The sequence below is a fragment of the Euleptes europaea genome, chromosome 3, assembly GCF_029931775.1.
Source record: "Euleptes europaea isolate rEulEur1 chromosome 3, rEulEur1.hap1, whole genome shotgun sequence".
Taxonomy (NCBI): domain Eukaryota; kingdom Metazoa; phylum Chordata; class Lepidosauria; order Squamata; family Sphaerodactylidae; genus Euleptes; species Euleptes europaea.
In genome coordinates, this window is record NC_079314.1 from 71,628,132 (window position 1) to 71,649,483 (window position 21,352).

The 21,352-nt window shown below is 40.0% G+C and overlaps 1 protein-coding gene across 1 annotated transcript; it reads right to left on the reverse strand.

Annotated features, from left to right (window-relative positions):
• Positions 1–9,620: 9,620 nt before the first annotated feature.
• LOC130474806 (interferon gamma-like) lies at positions 9,621–14,455 on the reverse strand. The gene is made up of 4 exons (XM_056846503.1): positions 14,336–14,455; positions 11,423–11,497; positions 10,716–10,901; positions 9,621–9,770 (listed from the first exon to the last, which is right to left on the reverse strand). The coding sequence occupies exons 1-4, from the start codon at positions 14,453–14,455 to the stop codon at positions 9,621–9,623; spliced, it is 531 nt and encodes a 176-aa protein (XP_056702481.1).
• Positions 14,456–21,352: the final 6,897 nt, after the last annotated feature.

Sequence of the window (21,352 nt, forward strand, 5' to 3'; positions counted from 1 at the left end):
AGATTAATTCATGCCATTGTATTCCCTATTACTATGTATGGGTGTGAAAGCTGGACAGTGAAGAAAGCTGATAGGAAGAAAATAGATTCCTTTGAAATGTGGTGTTGGAGGAGAGTGTTACAGATTCCGTGGACTGCCAAAAAAACAAATCAGTGGGTTATAGATCAAATCAAGCCTGAACTGACCCTAGAAGCTAAAATGACTAAACTGAGGCTATCGTATTTTGGTCACGTCACGAGACGACAAGAGTCACTGGAAAAGACAGTCATGCTAGGAAACGTTGAGGGCAGCAGGAAAAGAGGAAGACCCAACAAGAGATGGATTGACTCAATAAAGGAAGCCACAGCCTTCAATTTGCAAGATCTGAGCAAGGCTGTCAAAGATAGGACATTTTGGAGGACTTCCATTCATAGGGTCGCCATGAGTCGGAAGCGACTTGACGGCACTTAACACACACACACATACATATTAATACAAAATTTAAAATACCATTAAAAACAAAATTCATGTTACCAATTTACTATTTAGGCAAGTAGTACATGTAGAAATAATGTCAACACTGCAAATATTCATAAGCTGAATGTGAGTTGCAAACGTGACGTGACTGCAAAATGGCTGATGTATTTTGGGTGTTTGTAACAGAATCATAGGCCATTTATGCAGGGTAAGTTTTGATGCTCGCTCAAAGCTCTTTTTTAAATGCAACCTTTAAAATGTCTAATCACAGTCCCGACGCAAAAGAAGAAATTCCACCACCCCCACTCGCCTGCTTTTTTGTTCCTTCCATTAGCCAACCGCGTTTGCATAGCTAACTTGTGCTGTCATTTTGCATGCTTCCGTGAGGGGATTCTTCGAGGCGGAGCAAACACAAAAGGCCATGTTAAAGGAGCTCATAAGAAATGCAAAGCAGGTATGTTCCGGCTTCGCAGTCACTTCCTGAATCGCATTCAGGAACAAGAAGTAGCAGTTACAGTCTGCTGTGTACTAGTTCAACATCATCTTGACTATTATGTCCTCTTTTAGGTGCCGCACTTGAAGAATGATGTAGACAAATTGGAACAGATTCAGAGGAGGGCATCAAACATGTTCAGGGGTCTGGAAAACAAGTGCTAAGAGGAAAGGTTGAAAGAATGTGGTCTGGTCTGTTTAGCCTGAAGAAGAGATGCCTTAGGGGAGACATGATCCTGCTGTTCGAATACCTGCTACATGGAAGAGGACAAAGACTTGTCTTACACAGTATTATTTCACCTAAATACATTGAAATCAATGGGCTTAGACTGAAATAACTCTGCTCAAGACTGCACTGTGCATCAAACACTCAGCAAAATGGTTGAAAAGTATTGAGAACAGAGAAACCTATGTTTTTCATGGCAAGGAATATGTCCCCTTTCCCTTTAATGCATCTTGTGGAAGTATTCACATCCATGCCTTCCAAAAATACCCTGAAAAGAATGATCCAATCTACACTCCTCAGATATATACTCAGAAATTGAAGTCCAAGGACCTGGAATAAAACAGAATTCATCTAGTGATTACCATAACAAGCCATTGGCTTCTGAATTCAGGCCTATTTTTACACTACCAAAGAAAAACTATTACCACTTAAATTATCACTCAATCCCACTGTGTATACAAGAAATCATGTGGGACACCAAAGGGTAGGTGCTGCTTCTGGGAAACAACCATGAAACCCAACTCCGGCAGCTTCTTTCTCTGACCAGTAGCCCTGGTAACACAGGAAGCAGGAAACCAATGCCTGTCACACAAGATCCACAATACTAGCCCAGTAGCGTTTGACATCCAGCAGCATGAGCCTGAGCCTGCAATCAGAATCACTGAGTTTATGATCAGATTGTCACAGCTAGCTCTTAACATATCGGGATATGTTAGAATTTTCACAAAAGGATTGTAAAATGAAAAAGAGAGAAGAAATAATGACAGACAGGAATTGGTTTCTCTATGCACAATTATTAGATAGATTTAAAACTGACAAAAGATCTTACGGTTTTTGAAGATGGTAAAACTGAACTTGAGACAGAACTGCGTACAAATGATAATCATGTTATTGCTAAAATGTATAAGCTCTTGCTGAGATATGAAACGGAAGAAGAACAAGTAAAAGATTCCATGGTGAAATGGGCTGTTAATTGTGGATATAACATACAAATGGAACAATGGGAAAATATGTGGTTAAAGGATCTTAACGTTACTTTAAGTTCTAGTCTTAAAGAATTTTTTTATAAAATAATGTATCATTGGTACTTGACTCCAGATAAATTAGCTAAACAGCTCATTCCTGATAAAAATGCCAGCACCGGTCATAGGAGGTTTTGTCCCCCCCCCCAAAAAAAAACACCTTCTTGCGGCATAAAAAATCCGTGCAACGGGAGATTTCATGAAAATAAAAAAGGGGTGTTCCCAGCCCGAAAGGGCTTTGGAGGATGCCTAAAGGTGGCTAAAGGTGGAGGATGCCTAAAAGTAGCTCCTCTTCCAGCCCGGCACTGGAACGCCCGGGAATGCCTTCCGGGATGCCAGCGTGGGCTTTTATGCTGGTGGGACACCGCCGGAAGGCTCCATCCTGGGGAGGCACTGCCGCAGCAGCGACCGGCGTCCAGGCCTTCCCGCCGGCATTGGGGCCACTAACACCAGCGTAAGTTGGCTGGACGCTGGCGCAGGGCAGCGAACACCGGCATAGCTCCTTCCTGGACTCCTAAGAGCTTTCGCCCTTCAGGCTCAGGAATGCACTAAAAATGTATAAAAATGTCCCAAATACATGTTGGAAATGTGAACAGCACAAAGGGACTTTCTTTCACCTATGGTGGACCTGTTAAAAAGTTTTAAAAATTTGGTCACAATTACATTCTATAATACAGAAGATTTTGAAGGTTAATATACAAATGAAACCAGAAGGGTATCTTTTGGGTTTTATGGATAGCCTGTTAGAAAAAAATACGGATGTTTGCTATTATATACGATTTCAGCAGCAAGAATATTATATGCGCAAAAATGGAAACATTCATATATACCTACAATAGAAGAATGGCTTGTCAAGATGTTGGAATTAGCAGAAATGGCCAAACTGACTTCTTTGATTAGAGAAAATAACTTATCTAAGTTGTAGAAAATTGGAAACCATTTATGGACTTTTTGTATAATACGGAAAGAATGAATTGATGATTTGTGTGTTTGAAGAGTAGAAGAATAAGAATGTAGGTATGATAGAGAAAAGTTTGATTTTTTAGTTGTAAGAATAATTTCAAAAATAATTTTGTATATGTAGCTAGAAAACAGGTTGTAATTTCTTAATTAGATTTATATTTGATACAAACAAAAACGGAAGTATCTTTTTGTCTCTGTGTTTGTATTTTAATTTTTCCTTTTTCTTAATTTTGTTTATTGTAATTTTGTTAACAATAAAATTTAATAAAATAAAAAAGATTGTCACTGCTAGTTCTTAATAAAAGGTCAGCTTCTTAATGTGCGTATAAAGTCTATTTCACAACTTCTATCATTCACAATATTTTTAAAGTCAACATGTGATCGCATATTAACAGGAATGTATGGAATATGTTATACACATAATTTTATCAGGAATGACTTCAACCATAAACACAACTCGACATGAATCTAATAGGTTCTTCATGTAAATATGTCACCAAATGTTGCATGGTTTTGCATGCTCATTGTAGAAATGTTGAGAATATCCATTTATTTGCATTTATTCATTCTCCCTTCTCCAGAAATGTGACTAGCCTAAGCTTCTGTTCTAGAAGTTGGGATATGAATCCAGGTCTCCCAGGATCATAGTCTGACACTGTTCACTATGCCATGACAGCTCTTAATATGGATCACTATGTCATAGTCAAGTATAATCACTGTTAATGTGACAATGGTAGCTCGTGTCAATTTGGGCACTTTCACACAGCCCAAATAATTCACTTTCAATCCACTTTCAATGCACTTTGAAGGTGGATTTTAAGTTGTGTTGGATGCTTGTGTACTGGACACATTTAAATTGCGAGGTAAGTTGCTGGTGTGTTCACGGGCCCACTTGCAAACGATCGTTAAGATGCACTGAAAGTGGATTGAAAGTGCATTATTTGGGCTGTGTGAAAGTGCCCTGTTCTACTATCACAATCATTACTTTAAGAAAGGAAGTTATTAAAAGCTATGGAAGAAAATTAGTGGCGAGCAAACTGTAAGGAACGTTTTGAAGGAACATTTGGAAGGGGAGCTGGACTGATTATTCCCTCCAGGTTCATAATGTTGACCCATTTGAGTTGATGGTAGTCCATATCTGAATGCTATCATAAAACCTTTGGTTTCACCTTCCCAGCACTCATTCCATAACTCCAGCTCAGGCACAAAGTTGTTTGGAATTTCTGTCCGCTCCTCAAGTAAGTACACCAAGGAATCCTTCATTTTAATATGTTTTAAAATATTATCTGATCTAAGAAAGGCAAGTTAAAGTAAGTAAATATATTAAAATATGTTATCTAGTCCAACAGGCCAGGTATCCTAAATATATGCCTTTTAAAATTCCTGGGATTTTTCAATCTGCTCAACAGAATGTAGAATGTATACATAAATTTACTAGTGCATGACTTCAGCTTCTTTGTTTGGTTTTGCAACTGCTGGCTAAAGATCTCCACCACAGTATTGATATATGTGGTCACATTTCTTTGCAAAGGCTTAGCTTGTAAAGCAAAGTGTGGCTCTGACTTCCTGTGGATTTGCATTTTTTTCCTTTGAGAAACAAAGTTAAAAGTTTCTTTCTTTCAGTGGCTGCATGTGAGGCAAGTATTTCATTGAAAACTGCCATGTTTTCTGCTCACTCACTATATGGAAATTAGCTGACCACAGAGCATCATAATAGAGCTTTACACAATGAGCTTTAACAAAATTCTTTGGAAGGTTCTCTTTTTTTTAAGTGCAGGCACCCCCATTCTAAATACTCAAGCTGGGAAGCAAAACAAAGGAGGTTTCTCATGAACAAACAAAGTTCATATTTATTTATTGACTTTAGTTCATACTCCAATTTTCTCCTTGAGACTCAGTAGATTACAAAATTAGAAAAAATAATATTTATTTATTTGTTTATTCCCAAGGTTTATATACCACCTCTCTAGACCTGCTGAAGGTGGCTTACAACTAAAACAGGAAAAAAGAGCTAAGCAAACAGCTATAAAAACCAATATAACAAACCACACCACTAAAAATAAATAAAACAAAATCGATCGAAACATGCCAATAATTAAAAACAGCTAAACAACAAAAGAAAACAAAAGAAAGCCAAGGCATAAAAGCACATAAAATGAAGCAGACTAAAAGGATGTTAATAAAACAAGTCCCAAGAAGCTAGGAGCAGACTTGTAAGATAAATCAATGTGAGACATGCCATAAACAATGCAACAACTCGATTACAAAAATTAGAAAACAATTAGTTGGATCCAACCAGCTTTTCTATTGGTGGAAGGGGAAGAGAAACATCTAGACTACCCCAAAAAGCTATGCTGAGAATCACGTACAAAAGCTAAAGAATTGGCTAAGACTGAATGAGAGAGCTGGCTGAATCTAACCCAATGCAGTTACAGGTTTTCATGCCATGGAGCAGAATGGTGAAGGGACTTTGTTGTGCACTAGAGACACTGCAGGCCTACTAAAGCCCCTTAAATCAATATGACTTACTGGCACAATTCAATGGATTAAATTCTGTGGAATAATTATTCCCAGTTTGCAGTCATTCACTGGTACAGGAGTTCACCCTACCACATGCTCCAAAGTTTCCTTTCTCACTCAGTCTGATATGGATAGACGTTACACTTGGGAAACCTGCATGACATTTTCAATGTGTTTGGAAAGAGTGGATCCAGCGCTCTGCCCAAGAATATGTAAGACCTTGAGCACACTAAAGGAGATATAGCTCTACACAGTTACCTCTCTGCTATGTCAGTGCAGTGTAGTGGATAAGAGCGGTGGACTCTAATCTGGAGAACCAGGTTTGATTCCCCACTCCTCCACATGAGTGGTGGACTCTAATCTGGTGAACCGGGTTGGTTTTTCCTCCACATAAGCCTGCTGGGTGACTTTGCACTAGTCACAGTTCTCTCTGAACTCTCTCAGACCCACCTACCTCACAAGGTGTCTGTTGTGGGGAAAGGAAGTTAATTGTAAGCCAGTTTGAGACTCCTTAAAGGTAGAGAAAATCAGCGTATAAAAACCAACTCTTCTTCTTCAGTAATGTTTGTCTATTCACTGACGTCTACACTATTACAGAGTATTATGTGTCTTATCCAGTCAGGTGGGGAGCAGTGCCCATTTGGAGATAGTCTCAGGGCTCAGTAGAGATCTCTTTCCCCATCTCACTGCTAAAATGTGCACTGTAGGGATAAGAGACAAGGCCCAGTGGACCTCTTCACACAAACACATAGGCACAGAGAGAGGAAGCTATGGCTTTATTGAGTTCTGTAGATGCCTCCTAAAGATCAAGAGTGAGGGGGCCAGTTGCACCTCCCTTGGGAGGTTGTTCCATAATAGTGAGGCTGCCACTAAAAAAGGACCCTCTCTCATGCTTCCTTAGTCGATGGCACAGTCAGGAGGGCCTCACCCTGTGATCATGGTTCTGAGGCAGCAACGTATGGGAGAAGAGTCCTTCAGATACCCTGTTCCCAAACCATGAAGGGCTTAAAAGTTCAAAACCAACACTTTGAATTGGGCTCGGGAGCAGACTGGAAACCAATGCAATTGCTGTAAGATTGAGGTCCCATGATCCCAGTAATTGGCCCCAACCAGCAGTCTATCCATAGCATTCTGCACTAGCTGCGGTCCCCAAATACTCTTCAAGGGTAGGCCTAAGCAGAATGCATTGCAATAGTCCAGTCTAAATGTAACTGAGGCATGGATCACTGTTGCTAGATCAGACATTGCCAGGAATGGGTGCAGCTGGTTCACCAGATGAAGCTGAGCAAGAGCATTCCAAGCCACCGCAGCACTCCCAAGGAGAGTGTAGCCCCATCTAAGACATGAGAGATCTCAAGTTCCTGGTCTGCTTTTCTTCTAAGCCAGAAAACATCTGCCTTGTCATGATTAAGTTTCGGCTTGTTCACCCTCATACTGCCCATTACTTACTCCAAGCACCCTTTTAAAACATCAACAGCATCCTCAGAATTAGGTGGAAAGGTAGAGCTGGGCATCATCCTCATACTGGTGACATCACAGCCAAAACCTCCTGATGACCTCTCCCAGTGGCTTCATGTAGATATTAAATAGCATGGGGGATAAGACTGAAAGATCTACTTTCTGGGGCTCAAAAAAGATTGCTGAAGAAAGAAGAATGCAGTATAAATGTGTGTTCCTTCCATTGATGGTACACTCTGTCCAACTCTATAAAGTGCTGGTAGTGTAATTTGATTTTTAGTCTCTAAAATTACTTTGCTTCACCGTCATGAGCATCATGCAGGAGCAAGCACAGACACCCTCCTTCCTCTGCCATGCTACTGCGACCCAGACAAATGTCCAATCAGAAAGAGGTGGGTTTTATGTAATTGTTTCCATACTTTAAAAATGGGATTGTATAAATTAGGTCTCTTTGTATTTAGAAATTCAAATGAAACGCTTGCAGGTCACAGTAGATGCTGTGTGGTGAAAGGGAACTATTGAGTTCACCCTTCCATTACATACTGAGCAATGGCATTATGCCTGCAAATGTAAGAACTGGGTCATAGATTTATTGGTCAGATTTGGGCAAGTTATTGTTTCTCATACTTAGTTCCCCTTCTATGAAATAGGAAAATAGAGGAATTAGTATCCTGTATAATGGGGCTGTTATATGTATAAACAAGAGAAAGAGATATTAAGTAGCTTTTTTTTTGCCATCAAGTCACAGCTGACTTATGGCAACACTGTAGGGTTTTCAAGGCAAGAGACGTTCGGAGGTGGTTTGCCATTGGCTACCTCCGTGTCAAGACCCTGGTATTCCTTGGAGGTTTCCCATCCAAATACTTGCCAGGGTCAAGGCTGAAAGTATGTGACTGGCCCAAGGTCACCCAGCAAGTTTCCATGGCAGAGTGGGAATTCAAACCTGGGTTTCCCAGATCCTAATCTGACACTTTAACCACTACACCATGCTGGCTCTCAAAATTGTGTGTGGGTGTGTGTGCGTGTGCGCGCACCCTCAAATAACAGCTGATTTATAGCAACTGCTTATCGGGTTTTCAAGGCAAGAGATGTTCAGAGATAGTTTGCCATTGCCTGCCTCTGTATGGGCTGAGAGGGTTCTGAGAGAACTGTGACTGGCCCAAGGTCATGTACAGGAGTGGAGAATTGAACCTGGTTTTCCAGATTAAAGTCCACTACTCTTGTAAAGAAATATACATTAATCACTACACCACGCTGGTTCTCCTAAACAGTTAAGAATTAGATAAATATTTTAGGGTCCTTTCCATACAATTTGTTTGTGTGAATGTGTAATACATATTTATCATCTTCATCAGCAGATTCATAGAACAGACTCCACTGCCCAATACCTTACATGTGCTCACCTCATAAACAGAATGATACCACAGTTAGCACACAAGTTAATCCAGATATCTAATTACCTTAACCTATTGGATTTTCCTGTCATCCCAGTCCTTGTCAGTGAAAATTGTTGCCCTCCACTCACAGATTTTCCCGATCAGGAATTTTTGTGTTTAATTTTATGTGTGCTGATACACATTGTTAAATGCATTCATCCCAGCACCATGATTCCATATAAGTGCAAGGGCTTCTTCCAATGCAAACATCCTATTTCACTTGCAAAGTATTGTCGAAGGCTTTCACGGTCAGAGTTCATTGGTTCTTGTAGGTTATGCGGGCTCTGTGACTGTGGTCTTGGTATTTTCTTTCCTGACGTTTCGCCAGCAGCTGTGGCAGGCATCTTCAGAGGAGTAACACTGAAGGACAGTCCTTCAGTGTTACTCCTCTGAAGATGCCTGCCACAGCTGCTGGCGAAACATCAGGAAAGAAAATACCAAGACCACGGTCACAGAGCCTGGATAACCTACAAGAATCACTTGCAAAGATTTCCATCATATTTAAGGATAGGACATCTTGCACATCCAAAAGGAATGCTGCTTCCACTAAACTGAAAGATGTATGTGCAGGAAACAGCTCAACAACCCATGGAGCCCTGGACAGAGATGAGTGCGTTAACTGGGAAAAATCTTGCATGAACAGGTGTATGATTCTAGCATAATTTAAACACCTGAGAGTGCCAAAATCAACAGAAAAACAAACATTTACCAATAGCCTTATGATCTGAAGGATCCATCCAACACCAGTGCCCCCATAAGTATTAGAACATCAGAAACAGTAGAGCAATTTCTTTAATTAAACATTTTATATACAATCCATAGAAAATATAAAATCTGAACAAGTCCCAGATAGTCCAGCTGACAAACATTAGAAATTAAATAGGAATTAATAATATTAACATTTTAGATAACATTATGAATGATAAATATTTAAAATCATTTTGTGTTTCTACCAGATCGGCTCTTATAAATAATTATTTTAAATCAATTGATAAATATCAATAAATAAGGTTATATATTAAAAGGAGCCATCAGAAGAAAAAATAGCTAGCCTCTACGGTTTGGTCGAAGTCGCTGCTGGCGTTGGGGATTGACTATCTTACTTCTCCTCTTTCTCTGGTTCTCTTCTTTGTTCACTTCCTGTAAAACTGAGTACAGTTCAACTACCGCCTTGCGCTGAAGTTTGAAATCGCTCATCTGTTTCAAATGACAAAATAATAAAAAAAATGATTCAATCTAAAAGCTAATTGAAAAATTAAGCTATGAAACCAGCTCACACTATGGTTTAAAGTTATTTAAAAGAACATTTAAGAATAGTAATAGAATCTCCAAAATCCTATAAAAGGAAGAACATTTCTCGAATGGCACAGATCACCTGATTTAGTGGAAGGGGCTGAAATCATTGTAACGAAATATACATTAACTGCAGCAATGGCGCTGTACAATTATGCAGATTTTAACTTTGGGCTATAGCCCACATTTGACCTGATTGGCCTTGTATCTGTATTGAACATGCTTATATGTTCCTATTAGTCAAACTTATTTTTTCCAAGTATCTGGTAAAAGTGTATTGTGCAAAGAGATGCATTGCATACTGCTTATATAAGGTAAACACCTGTAAATTCAGCCATGGATTACTGATGGCAAATATTTATATAGATTGCAACTCTCAAGCAAGAAAGACCAATTGTAGAAAACACATTTAAGTGTCTGCGTAGTTCAAAGAACGGCTGGTGTTAACAAACTTTCTATTCAATACTATTCATAAATTGGTTTATTGCTTAAAAAATTGCTGTCTCTCTATGGTTCTAATGGCAATATTCTAGGTCAAAGGTTTTGTGTGTGTTGCCTTCACTAAGCATTTAGCATACAATCTTAAATAGACACTTAAAAGGAACAGCCATTAGATCTATGGGATGGTCTCCAAATGCGTGCATGTAAAATCAAGGCACCAGATTGAGATTTTACGGTTTTTAGAGTTAAGACCTGAATTTGTCTAGCCATAATCAAGTACTTCTGAATCCCACTCATTTCAATTATATAGTGTATTTAAAGGTGTTTAATTTGCTAAATTCATTCTTATTCTGCAACCACTGTAAAATTTCTCCACAAGAATAGCTTCAATCAAAACAACAATATTACCGGAAGCTTTGCCAACTCAGTTATATCAGTTGCTTTCTTCAAGCTCTCATTGTATTTGTCTTTATATAATTCCAGGGCATTTACTATTTTCATGACATGTTTAGCAGTTCCAATATTGGTTGAATTTTTCAACATCTTCCAGTACATGGAGATTATCTGAGCAAGTAAGATTTTTTTTTCTCTGCCCTGTAAGAAAACCAGAAAAGAAAAATTAGTGATCTTTCTCAAGAAATGTGGATTATTCAAATTGCTGGCCCTTAGATCCATCACTTTGACTGGAGCAGGCTCAAAGCATAACATAACCATCCCTAATAATAGAATGGTGGTAGTCATTTGGCAAAAAGTCAAAATAATGATTGGATCCCATCTGTATTTTCTTATCAGTTTCTCCAATAACTTGTCAGAACCATGTCAGTAAAAGTCCATAAAAGTAAGGGATATGTTGTCAGTTCTAAGTCCATGTAGTCCATGTAAGTGTAGACGAATGGAGAAGGAAATGGCAAACTATCCCATAAACAGTCTGCCTAGTAAATGTTAAGATGTGATGTCACCCCATGGGTCAGTAATGGTGCTTTACCTTTTACCTAAGTCCATGGTTCTGAGTATAAATTAATCTTCTATGGTTAAATGCTGCATAGCAATCTCAGCACAGTACAGCTGAACAAAACAATTACAAAAAAAACCACTCAAGGTATTCATAAACTTACCTCTGACCACAGGGTGTTGTGTAGTTTATTTGTGAAAAGAGGTTTACCCGCAGCGACATCAGATTGAGTTGCATTCTGTAATACAAAATACAGTCTCAACCAAATATATTACATAATCCTCAGTCTCAGCAATTACAGCTCTAGCTCAATTCCATTTTTAAATTAAGAGTTTGGATGCATTTTTTGCTCAGTCAGGTCCGATTTGCACAAACCCACACAAACCTGTTTCCTCTTACATGTAAAGTCATGCAGCTTGAGTCACTTCAAATCCAGCTTTAAGATAAACATGGAGGAAATCTCCTTGCATGCTGCACTACTGCTCAACAGAGATGGCCTCATACCAGTATTTAAGAGGAGGCAACGCTATAGGAAAGGCTGTGTACACACCCATACTGCCTTTCATTTACACTCTTGATCTTAAATATGGTACATTAAATATTGGTAAATTAAATGTGTACCAATAACTTTGTCTTACATTCCTAATAGTTGTGTCACTCCAGCTTCCTAGACCTACTATCGATTTTCTGCAAATAGATTCAAAGTACCATCCTTATTCCATTATAGGACATTTCAGAAGCAACCTTAACAATGTTGTTTAGTCTCTACCTCTTTTATTCAGCATGTGCTTAATGCAAATTAGAATGTGAAAGAGACACAATTTAAATGTACCTTCTGAGCAGTATGGCTCTTATTCACTGTATCCATGTAGGAAATTAAAACAATATTTTTAATTGCTTGTAAAAATGCCCTAACAAAATCATGGAAGAAAACTCATTAAACTCTACTAGAATCCGAATTGCACACAAATATTTAGACTGAATGCTTTTAAGCTCAAGATGTAGTTACCAGTAGAGTAGCTCAGGATTAGAAATTAATTTATCTAGTTCTGCTTATGGTTCCTCATGTGGTGGACTCATTATCTCAGCGTACATACATAATTTGGCATTTTGTAAAGTTTTTAGCACACTGCTGGTGTGTGTAAAAGCACACTGCTATGTGAGTCATAATGATAATAAACCTGTTAGAATCAGTACTAGACTAAAAGTTAAATTGTGGAACTCCCTGCCCCAGGATGTGGTGATGGCTACCAACCTGGAAGGCTTTAAGAGGGGAGTGGACATGTTCATGGAGGAGAGGGCTATTCATGGCTACTAGTAAAAATGGAGTTGAGGGCAGCAGGAAAAGAGGAAGACCCAACAAGAGATGGATTGACTCAATAAAGGAAGCCACAGCCTTCAATTTGCAAGATCTGAGCAAGGCTGTCAAAGATAAGACATTTTGGAGGACTTTCATTCATAGGGTCGCCATGAGTCGGAAGTGACTTGACGGCAGTTAACACACACAGTAAAAATGGATACTAGTCATGACACATACCCATTCTCTCCAGGATCAGAGGAGCATGCCCATTATATTAGGTGCTGTGGAGCACAGGCAGGATGGTGCTGCTGTGGTTATCTTGTTTGGGGCTTCCTAAAGGCACCTGGTTGGCCACTGTGTGAACAGACTGCTGGACTTGATGGGCCTTGGTCTGATCCAGCAGGGCCTTTCTTATGTTCTTAAGTAAAAGTTGGGTTGTATTGATTCTACATTATCAGGTAACCTTATTCCGTAAGAAACGGGCTGCATTTTATAGTCCTAATCAATTGCCACATTCATCTACAGCCTTACCCACTGCATGTGATAGCTGCCCAGACAACTTTCCCTTAAAGCACTACTAATAGCACTGTTAGGATATGGTTGATGGGCCCATGGTGCAGCTACTTTGCTAAAGCTAAGCTTATCTCTGTGTGGTTAGTGCCTGAGTGGAAGATTACCTGGGAATGTAAGTAAGTAAGATGGGATATTAATTATCATCATCATCATATAACTACTCATTTGGCTAGTAATACTTCTTTCTGAAGAAATGTTTCCACCAACTGGATATGCAGTCATGTCAGCATTAATATGTTGGCACTTCTTTTAACATTTAGAAGTCAACTTGCTTTGGCTGTCTTTCCTTATACAGCCTCCACAAGTTTCCATTTACAAGTTCCGATTCAAGTGTTACTAGATTTGTAGCTGAATGCAGAAGTGACTGAGAATTAAGTTGGCAGCACCTCTTTGCTAACATCAGGAAAAGCTGGCCCAAGCACAAAAAAGTGGGATATAAGACTCTTAATAAACGAATACATAAAATATCCAAAGCCCCCTCTCAATAAGATCCAAGACTTCAAAGTTGCTTGAACATAGATGGAAGTCTGTGGGAAACCACATTAACCCATAACTAAATCCAGATTATTTATGATGTTTATGTTATAGAGACTTTTGCAATTATTTGATAAATCAGGTTGTTGACTATAGTAATTTATTATGTTGGGTTATATACATTCAAGGAGAAGAAGGATGTGAAGAACTTAGCAAAGCCATTGTGAGGATCTTGAGCTAGTCATAGACTGAGGAGGAGAAATTGCAAATTTTGAGAAGACTGAGTCAGCCCAAACAATATGTTTAGAAATGTCAGATAAAGGTGATCAGTTTGCTTGATTCCCCTTCCTCCAGCCTTCAAGAGTCAGCTCTGTTTCTCAACACTTACTGTACAGGAAGCCAACCAGAGATTTGCACCAGCTTTCATTCAGTCTTTTCAGAAGTATGGAAATGTTACAAATTGTGTTTACTTTTGAAATTTAGCTGAGTCTTTCAAAATTCTCATTGTGAGGTACATGAATGGCTAATGGGAGGAATTTCTTTATAATCTATCCCCATATAATCAAACTGAATGAAAGGAACATATTTAACAATTACACATCTATGCCCATGACACATCACAAACCTAAGAGTAGTTGCCCAAGAATATCAATGTCCTCCTAAGGTATGCTGTTGTACAAGAAAATGGAAAAGAAAGAGAACAAGAAATATATCTGAAAGTGTACTTACATAGTCTTGCTCCAGATGGACAATGTCTTCTTTTATCTGATCAAAAACTGAATCCACAACGATATGTCCATCAGAACAACTAATAGCCAAAAAGACGAACAAGTAAATCTGCCAAGTCATTGTTCCTGAGTGAGGTAGTTAGCTTTACAAAGAGATAGATGTTGGACCCACAGCAATTATCTAACTTGACTGTCTATTGCCCTTTGCAGGTTTGATCTTCAGCTGTCTGGGTGGTGGTATTTATACTTGGCCGTTGAACATTTTAACTAATCAGAATTACGTATTTTCACACGTTTTAGGAGATGGTGTTAGATAGGAGGTGTCTGGTTTTATAAATAGGTTTTTGTGGGATTTTACATGTAAAGTTTCCTTTAAGTGACTAGGTCCCCCAATGTGACGAATGCTCATCTCCATGTCCAGTTTGCTGCTCTTTAGGGATCCCTGGAAAGTATCACATATGTAAGCAAGGAGGCAGGGGAAAGTTTCCACATCATTTCCCCCTCCTCATTTAAAGGAAATCCTTTTGCAGTACCCTGAAACTTCTTTAGTACTTTGTGGTGGGGGAACAAGGAAGACAGGAAACTTAGGGTCAGGTGGTGTAGTATAATCTTGTCAAGTTTTTGTCAGATACTGTAGTCTTGCAAACCATCAGAAAGAAAAAAATATAGCATGTGGTTAATTGGTCAGTTTGACTGATGTGTTACTTATGATGCTTATTCAATGTGGGTTAGAGGTGCTCTTTAACTTTATTAATAACCGTAGCAGATCATTGTTGTATATTTGCATAAACAATACCCTCTTTCCTTTTTACTTATGGTAATCTATTTCCATGCTTCTTTCATTAGGTTGGATACAAACATCCCCTTTCACCTGTGTTGGATCCAAAGATCCCCTTTTACCTGTGGAGGAAGTCTTCCTCTGGTGGATCAAGGCTCCTTCTGCAGAGCAAGACTCCTTTTGCCAGAGTGAGGTTCTTCACTTAGCAGAAGAGATTAATGGGATCCAACCCATACATTTTACCAGAATTAAGGAAATAAATGACAGCATGATTGTATCCTCCATCTAATGCCCTGTGAACAGGATACGATCAATCCACAATTCTACTGGTCTATCTGTTGCACTTGTGCAATTGGCAAGTGCATTGCACTAATACAAGATAGCCATGAGGTACAATTATGGTGGTATAATTGTGTGGTGTGGAGCTCCAAGTGGACAGGAAAGTAGTCACTACTAAAAAGAGATGGAGAAATGGTAACTTCCAAAGATAGCACACATGAACACATGAAGCTGCCTTATACTGAATCAGACCCTTGGTCCATCAAAGTCAGTACTGTCTACTCAGATTCACAGTGGCTCTCCAGGGTCTCAGGCAGGGGTCTTTCACATCACCTAACTGCCTTGTTCCTTTAACTGGAGATGCCAGGGATTGAACCTGGGACCTTCTGCATCTGTCAAGCAGATGCTCTACCATTGAGCCACAGCCCCTCTCCAGCTGCAGTAGGGAAACACAGTTCATTCATCATCACACATGACATTAGAGACAACAATGATGAATGGCACAACACATCAACCTCATGTCCTCAAGCAACACAATCACAATTGCCACACAAAAGACATTGGGTCTCACATACAAAAAAGAAGGAAGATGTATAATTTTTGTTCAGAATTCTCATATGTACAATGCATCTTCTGGGAAGGCTGAGGTCTTGGAGGACATTGTGTTTCCCACCTCCACTGGGTTTCAGCTGACCCTTGCTGACTTGGTTAAGAGCCTAGGGGTTATACTAGATACAATATTTCTGCTGGAGAAACAAGTTAATGCATATGCAAAAAAAAAAAAAAAAAAGGCTTCCTTCTAAATTCATTTAGGATGGGAAATGGCTCCCTACCTTGACTCAGCCAATCTGGCCACCTGGAACCATACCCCGGTAACAATGAGTCTAAACTATTTGAATGCACTCTACAAGAGTCTACCCTTGGAGTCATTTCAAATACACCAGTTGGTAAGAACTATTAGAAACTAGGCAGGGCATGCAGATGAAACCCATTCTGCAGTCAGTCCACATTGGTTACTGGGTTCAATTCAAGGTACTGGCTATCCCATACAAAGTCCTTCATGGCCTTGGACCCTCATATCTGCAGGCCAGCTCCTCCTCCTATGCTCCTCCATAACAGCTTTGATCATCTAAGCAGTGCCTTCTGAGGGTGTCACCCCACAGATGGGCAAGATTAACAACTGCTTGTACATGCACATTTTCTGTTGTAGTCCTCACATCATGGAATGGCCTATCTGAAGATGTCAAAAAGGCTCCCATGCCTTTCTGTAAAGCAGAATTCCTCAGGAGGCCATGTTTATAAAGGTAATAGGGCTATATTATAAGGAATGGTTCAAGACGGTGCTTTTCTAAAGGGAATAAAATAACTGACTATATAATTGTGTACAGTATATTTTATCTGTTTGCGGTATGTATTATCCTGCTCTCACTGCAGTGTTTTCTACCTCTATTGTACCAATTTATGCACTGTTTACCATATCCTGCCTCATAGTACTTAATACTTTGTTTCCAGTTTCTGAAATCTTATGCCTGTTACAATGCTTATTGATCATATCCTAATGATGACATTAGTTTACGCTGTGTAATCCACCTTGAGTCTCAGTGAGAAAAATGAAGTAAACACATTTTGAAAAGTGCCAAGAGTCTCAGTTTTGCACTTGCAATGTTCCCACCACACTTGTGGGGAGATAGTCAAAAAGAAGGGGAGTGGCCAGAAAACAGTTGAGATGGCTGTAAATCAGCAGCCAAGGTGGAGCTACTGAAGAAAGGAAAGTGAAACCCTGACACATAATCAAAACCAATCCAGCATATCAGCATGCACAACCCCATTCACAACTGCCAGGTAGGCAGGAAGTGAAACCTATCTGTGTCCACTGTCCAGCCCAACTGTCATTTTCCCAACCCCACAATCCATAATGGGGAAGCGAGTGAATAGGTTGGGCAGGCTAGCTGTGGCCATTGACCACAAATAGGTGCGGATGCTGGCAGAAATACTGATGTCGTCTATCAGGGCCAGCATCTGGATTTTTCTCTCAGTTTGTCACAGGCCATGGCACCCTAAGTCTTGGGGTGAAAGGAGAGCACATGAGTGTAACCTTAAAAGGAATGGCAGCACAGCTGCAGAGGAGAAGGGAGTATAAAGCAGGCCTCCCACGGTAAGAGACAGGAAGGAGATGTGGCTACCTGCACTGATCTTCCCAAGAGTAAATGGCTCCTCAGAAGTAAGCTGAGAGTCAGGAAGTAGGCGTGGCTAGGAAGAAGAAGATACAAGGGCAAAGTAAAGCAGATAAGATGAAATTTCTGCTGATATTGTCAGGAACTTTGGAAGCAAGGTAGCTGACGAGGTGTGGGATTTCCAAAATCAGAAGTGCCGAGGCTGTACCTAGGGAATGGGAGAAGACATTCCTGGTTGAGGGAATGATTAGCTATGTCACCAAAGACATTGGAGGCATAGTGACCTCAGGGCGTTACACTGCAGTAAGGTTGGAATGGCTGGAGGCAGCAGCCAGAGGACTTTGAGCAGGACCTATGCATGGGAGCAAACCAGGAGCTATCACTGAAGCAATGGGAGGAAGTAATTGGAATGCAACCTGGGCTTAATGTAGCTGGTTATATCTAGAGTTTCTCTGTTGAAACTGGTTTATATGAGTAAATGGGAACCAAAGCTACTCACCTAATGTCTGACTGTCACTGGTGAGGCTGGAAGAAGCTGAAATATATTGATGAGGAGATGGCCCTGGCTCTGACCCAATAGAACATGTTCCACTTCAACATACTAGGCTGAAGTAAAAAGTACCCACTATGTTATCATGCTTGGCTCTGTCAGCTCAATACAGAAGAACTGTAAATGGCACCATTTATCAGGATCAATATTGGAATGGGTCTCCAGTCAGTCAAGCACACTCTTATCCATTGAGATACCACATCTATGTCTGAGCAAAATTCTCTCACAAAATCTTTCCGAAAGAAAATGTATTCTTTTGGATGGCAATGTAAGTGATCATTCTATCACTACTTATAAAAAGTGCCTCCTTATGACTACTTATAAAAATTACCTACTATGCTATCATGCTATCATACTTATGACAATCAGCTTCTGAGAAGACAGCGTAAATAACTATTTGCTTGCCTATCTATATACCGATAGATACGGATAAATACACACACATTGCCTTTCCCCATGGCTCAAGGCACCTTACAAATCCAAATTTAAAACACACAAACACAATAAAATCCTAAATAACCTACCTCCTTCACTCGTCTCAAAAAAATCAGTACCACATCACTAAAATTAAAATAAGAAGATATTCATAAATTTATTTAATACTGCCGATTGTTATTCCGAAATCACTAATTTGGGTCTGATGCTTGTCCTCCCTCCCCTCAAAAAAGAATGAGGTAGGGAAACAGTGGCTGGAAGACTTTGAAGGGGAGAATGGTGATGTTCTCAATGCAGTCCTGTAGTTTAGGAATGCTCTGGGATGAGCCTGGGGGGAAAACTGTGACAATGCCTCACCCAAAGACCAGCACTCAGAGATGATCAGGCCACAATTAGGAACCTCCATTATTTTATTAGCGACCATGCTTGTATTTGGGACCAGCCACCTCCAAGATAATTTTGATCTTCCCTACTGATGGAATTTTGCCCTGGCCCCATTCCCTTCTAGGACCATCCCAATGTTATCCACACCCACACCTGCCTCTACTCCCCTTTTCTGAACCCTGGCTGCTGGCCATATAACTGAAGACAGAGTCATTCTTCAGAGGAACAGTTAGACTTGAGTCCTGTAGCACCTTAGACACTAAGAAGAGTTTCAGGGTATAAGCTTTCAAGATTCAAACTTTCCTTTATCAGATACCAGTAGGAATAGAGATCTGAGTCTTTATATCCCAATCAGAAGGTGGGAGGGGTTTTGTAAAGAAGGAACTCAGGATGCAGAGGTACAATGTGAATTGTAACCAGCTTGATTAAAGCAGAGGGGAAATGCTTGGGAGCAGAAAATTAGCACCTGTAGTGAGCTAAGAATCTCTATTCAGCCTTGGGGGGGGGGTCCATTGTTCTAAATTTGTGAATGAACTCAAGCTCAGCAATTCTTTAGAGGAGAACTTTTGCCTGCCCTGAGACCACCCTTCTTTTGTGAGCTGCTAGAGCCCTTATCTGATAACATGATGTAAGAGGCTGCCTTTTCCCCATAGACTGACTTACTGCTTAGCCCTCTGTACCTCTACACTGGTGCTGGACTCTCCTTTGAATCCAAGGATCAGCAATTACAAATCTCTCTTTCAATCTCTCTCTCTCTCTCTCTCTCTCTCTCTCTCTCTCTCTCTCTCTCTCTCTCTCTCTCTCTCTCTCTCTCTCCATGTTTCCCCCATACTCTCTCTTTTCTGCCACCCAGGTGGAAGAACTGGTTCTTACACTTGGTGCTTCAAATCAGTATTGCATCCAGCTAGCTAATTCCCATGCTTTGAGACTCTCTATGATTTTATTCTGTCCTATTTACCCTAAAGGAAGATGACTATGAATGTAACGTGATCCCCCTTTAAAAAGTTATATATCAAGTCAAAAGAACCTTATTAACACCTCTTGAATTAGGGGTGTGCACTGGTTTTTGTTTTTTTGGGTTTTGTTGTTGTTGTTGTTGTTGTATTTTTAGAATTTGGGTTTAATTGACTCCGAAATTTTTGAAAACGCTGAAAAAAGCCAAACTCCCATACCAGTATGGAGGAGTTGGCTTAAAAAAAAAAAAAAAAAACGTTTTTGAGGGGGGGCTATCAAACTTGAACCCAAAACATTCCATGCCACCTCCAAACTCCACATGGGTCTGAGAGGCGGCAGGTGGCACAGAGCTGAATGCTGGGCCTGGCCGGGCTGAGTCCAGCATTCAGCTCTGTGCCTCCTGCTGCCTCCGAAACCCAGCCAGCAGGTAAGTAAGGGGGGAGGGGATTCCCCCCAGTCTTTTTTTAATGGTGGTGGGGCTGAAGTGGCTCAAAAAATGCTGAAAATCAGCATTATTTGGGATCTGCTTTTTGGCTCCCTTAAATCACTGCCATTTTTGTGGGAGAAAAAAAAAAACCAAAATACCGATAAAGTATTTTTCAGGGTTTTTTCGGTTTGGCTATGCCAAATGCACACCCATGGTTTGGATTATCGCTTTAATTGGTGTTTTATGGTTATGGGGTCTGGATAAGTGAAATATTTTGCTTTGGTTTGCAGTAAAATCTGACCCCTTCTTCAGCTGGTTTTTTTTGTTTGTTTGTTTTGCTCCCTGGATGGGTTCTCTATTCTTTCAAATGTTCTAGTTGTCTTTCTTTGCTCTTCTTCCAGATTTAAATCAAGGTAATGTAAACAGTATTGCTAAATGTGATGACCACTGTAAACCACTTCCTTGTGGTTACCTCTGTGCAGTGAGCCATCTTTTTGTATTTTCTTCATACCACTAAAATAATTTTTAATAAAGGTCCGCAATACTGTGTAAAGAGAAATGGTCATCTGGTCTACATAATAATCCACTGTTCACAAATAACTTGCAAAGAGACAATAGACATTAGGTACAGTGATTTTTAAGTAACCTGTAAGTGCAGCTATAACCATTGATGTCTGCAAGGGACAGCACTACACTACACTACAGAAATAACTCATACCCATTCTTCTCAGTGGTAGCAACTGGGGAGTGCCGTACGCGCCGCCATCATCCCACCTCAACGCCTGCTTTGTATTCACAGCCTTTCATCTTCTCCTTTTACTAGGCTTATTACTAAAAGTTGTTTATTTCCAGATAAGACAGAATATGCCAGGAAAAGAAACAGACAAAATGCAATCTTTAATTCCTTTTGTTGGCACAAAAAAATCACCACATCTTCTATAGAATATTAGCAGTGCTGTGAATAGTCCAAGCAAACACATGGCCTTTATAGCTTGAACTGTAACCATCACCCGGTGAACTCTGAGTGCTCTATGTGG

Coding starts and splice junctions, on each gene's coding strand:
- LOC130474806 (XM_056846503.1), bottom strand. CDS start 14,455: ATGACTTGGCAGATTTACTTGTTCGTCTTTTTGGCTATTAGTTGTTCT. Junction 10,902..11,422: donor ACAACACCCTGTGGTCAGAG/GTAAGTTTATGA, acceptor GTTTTCTTACAG/GGCAGAGAAAAAAAAATCTT. Junction 9,771..10,715: donor CTGAGTTGGCAAAGCTTCCG/GTAATATTGTTG, acceptor CATTTGAAACAG/ATGAGCGATTTCAAACTTCA.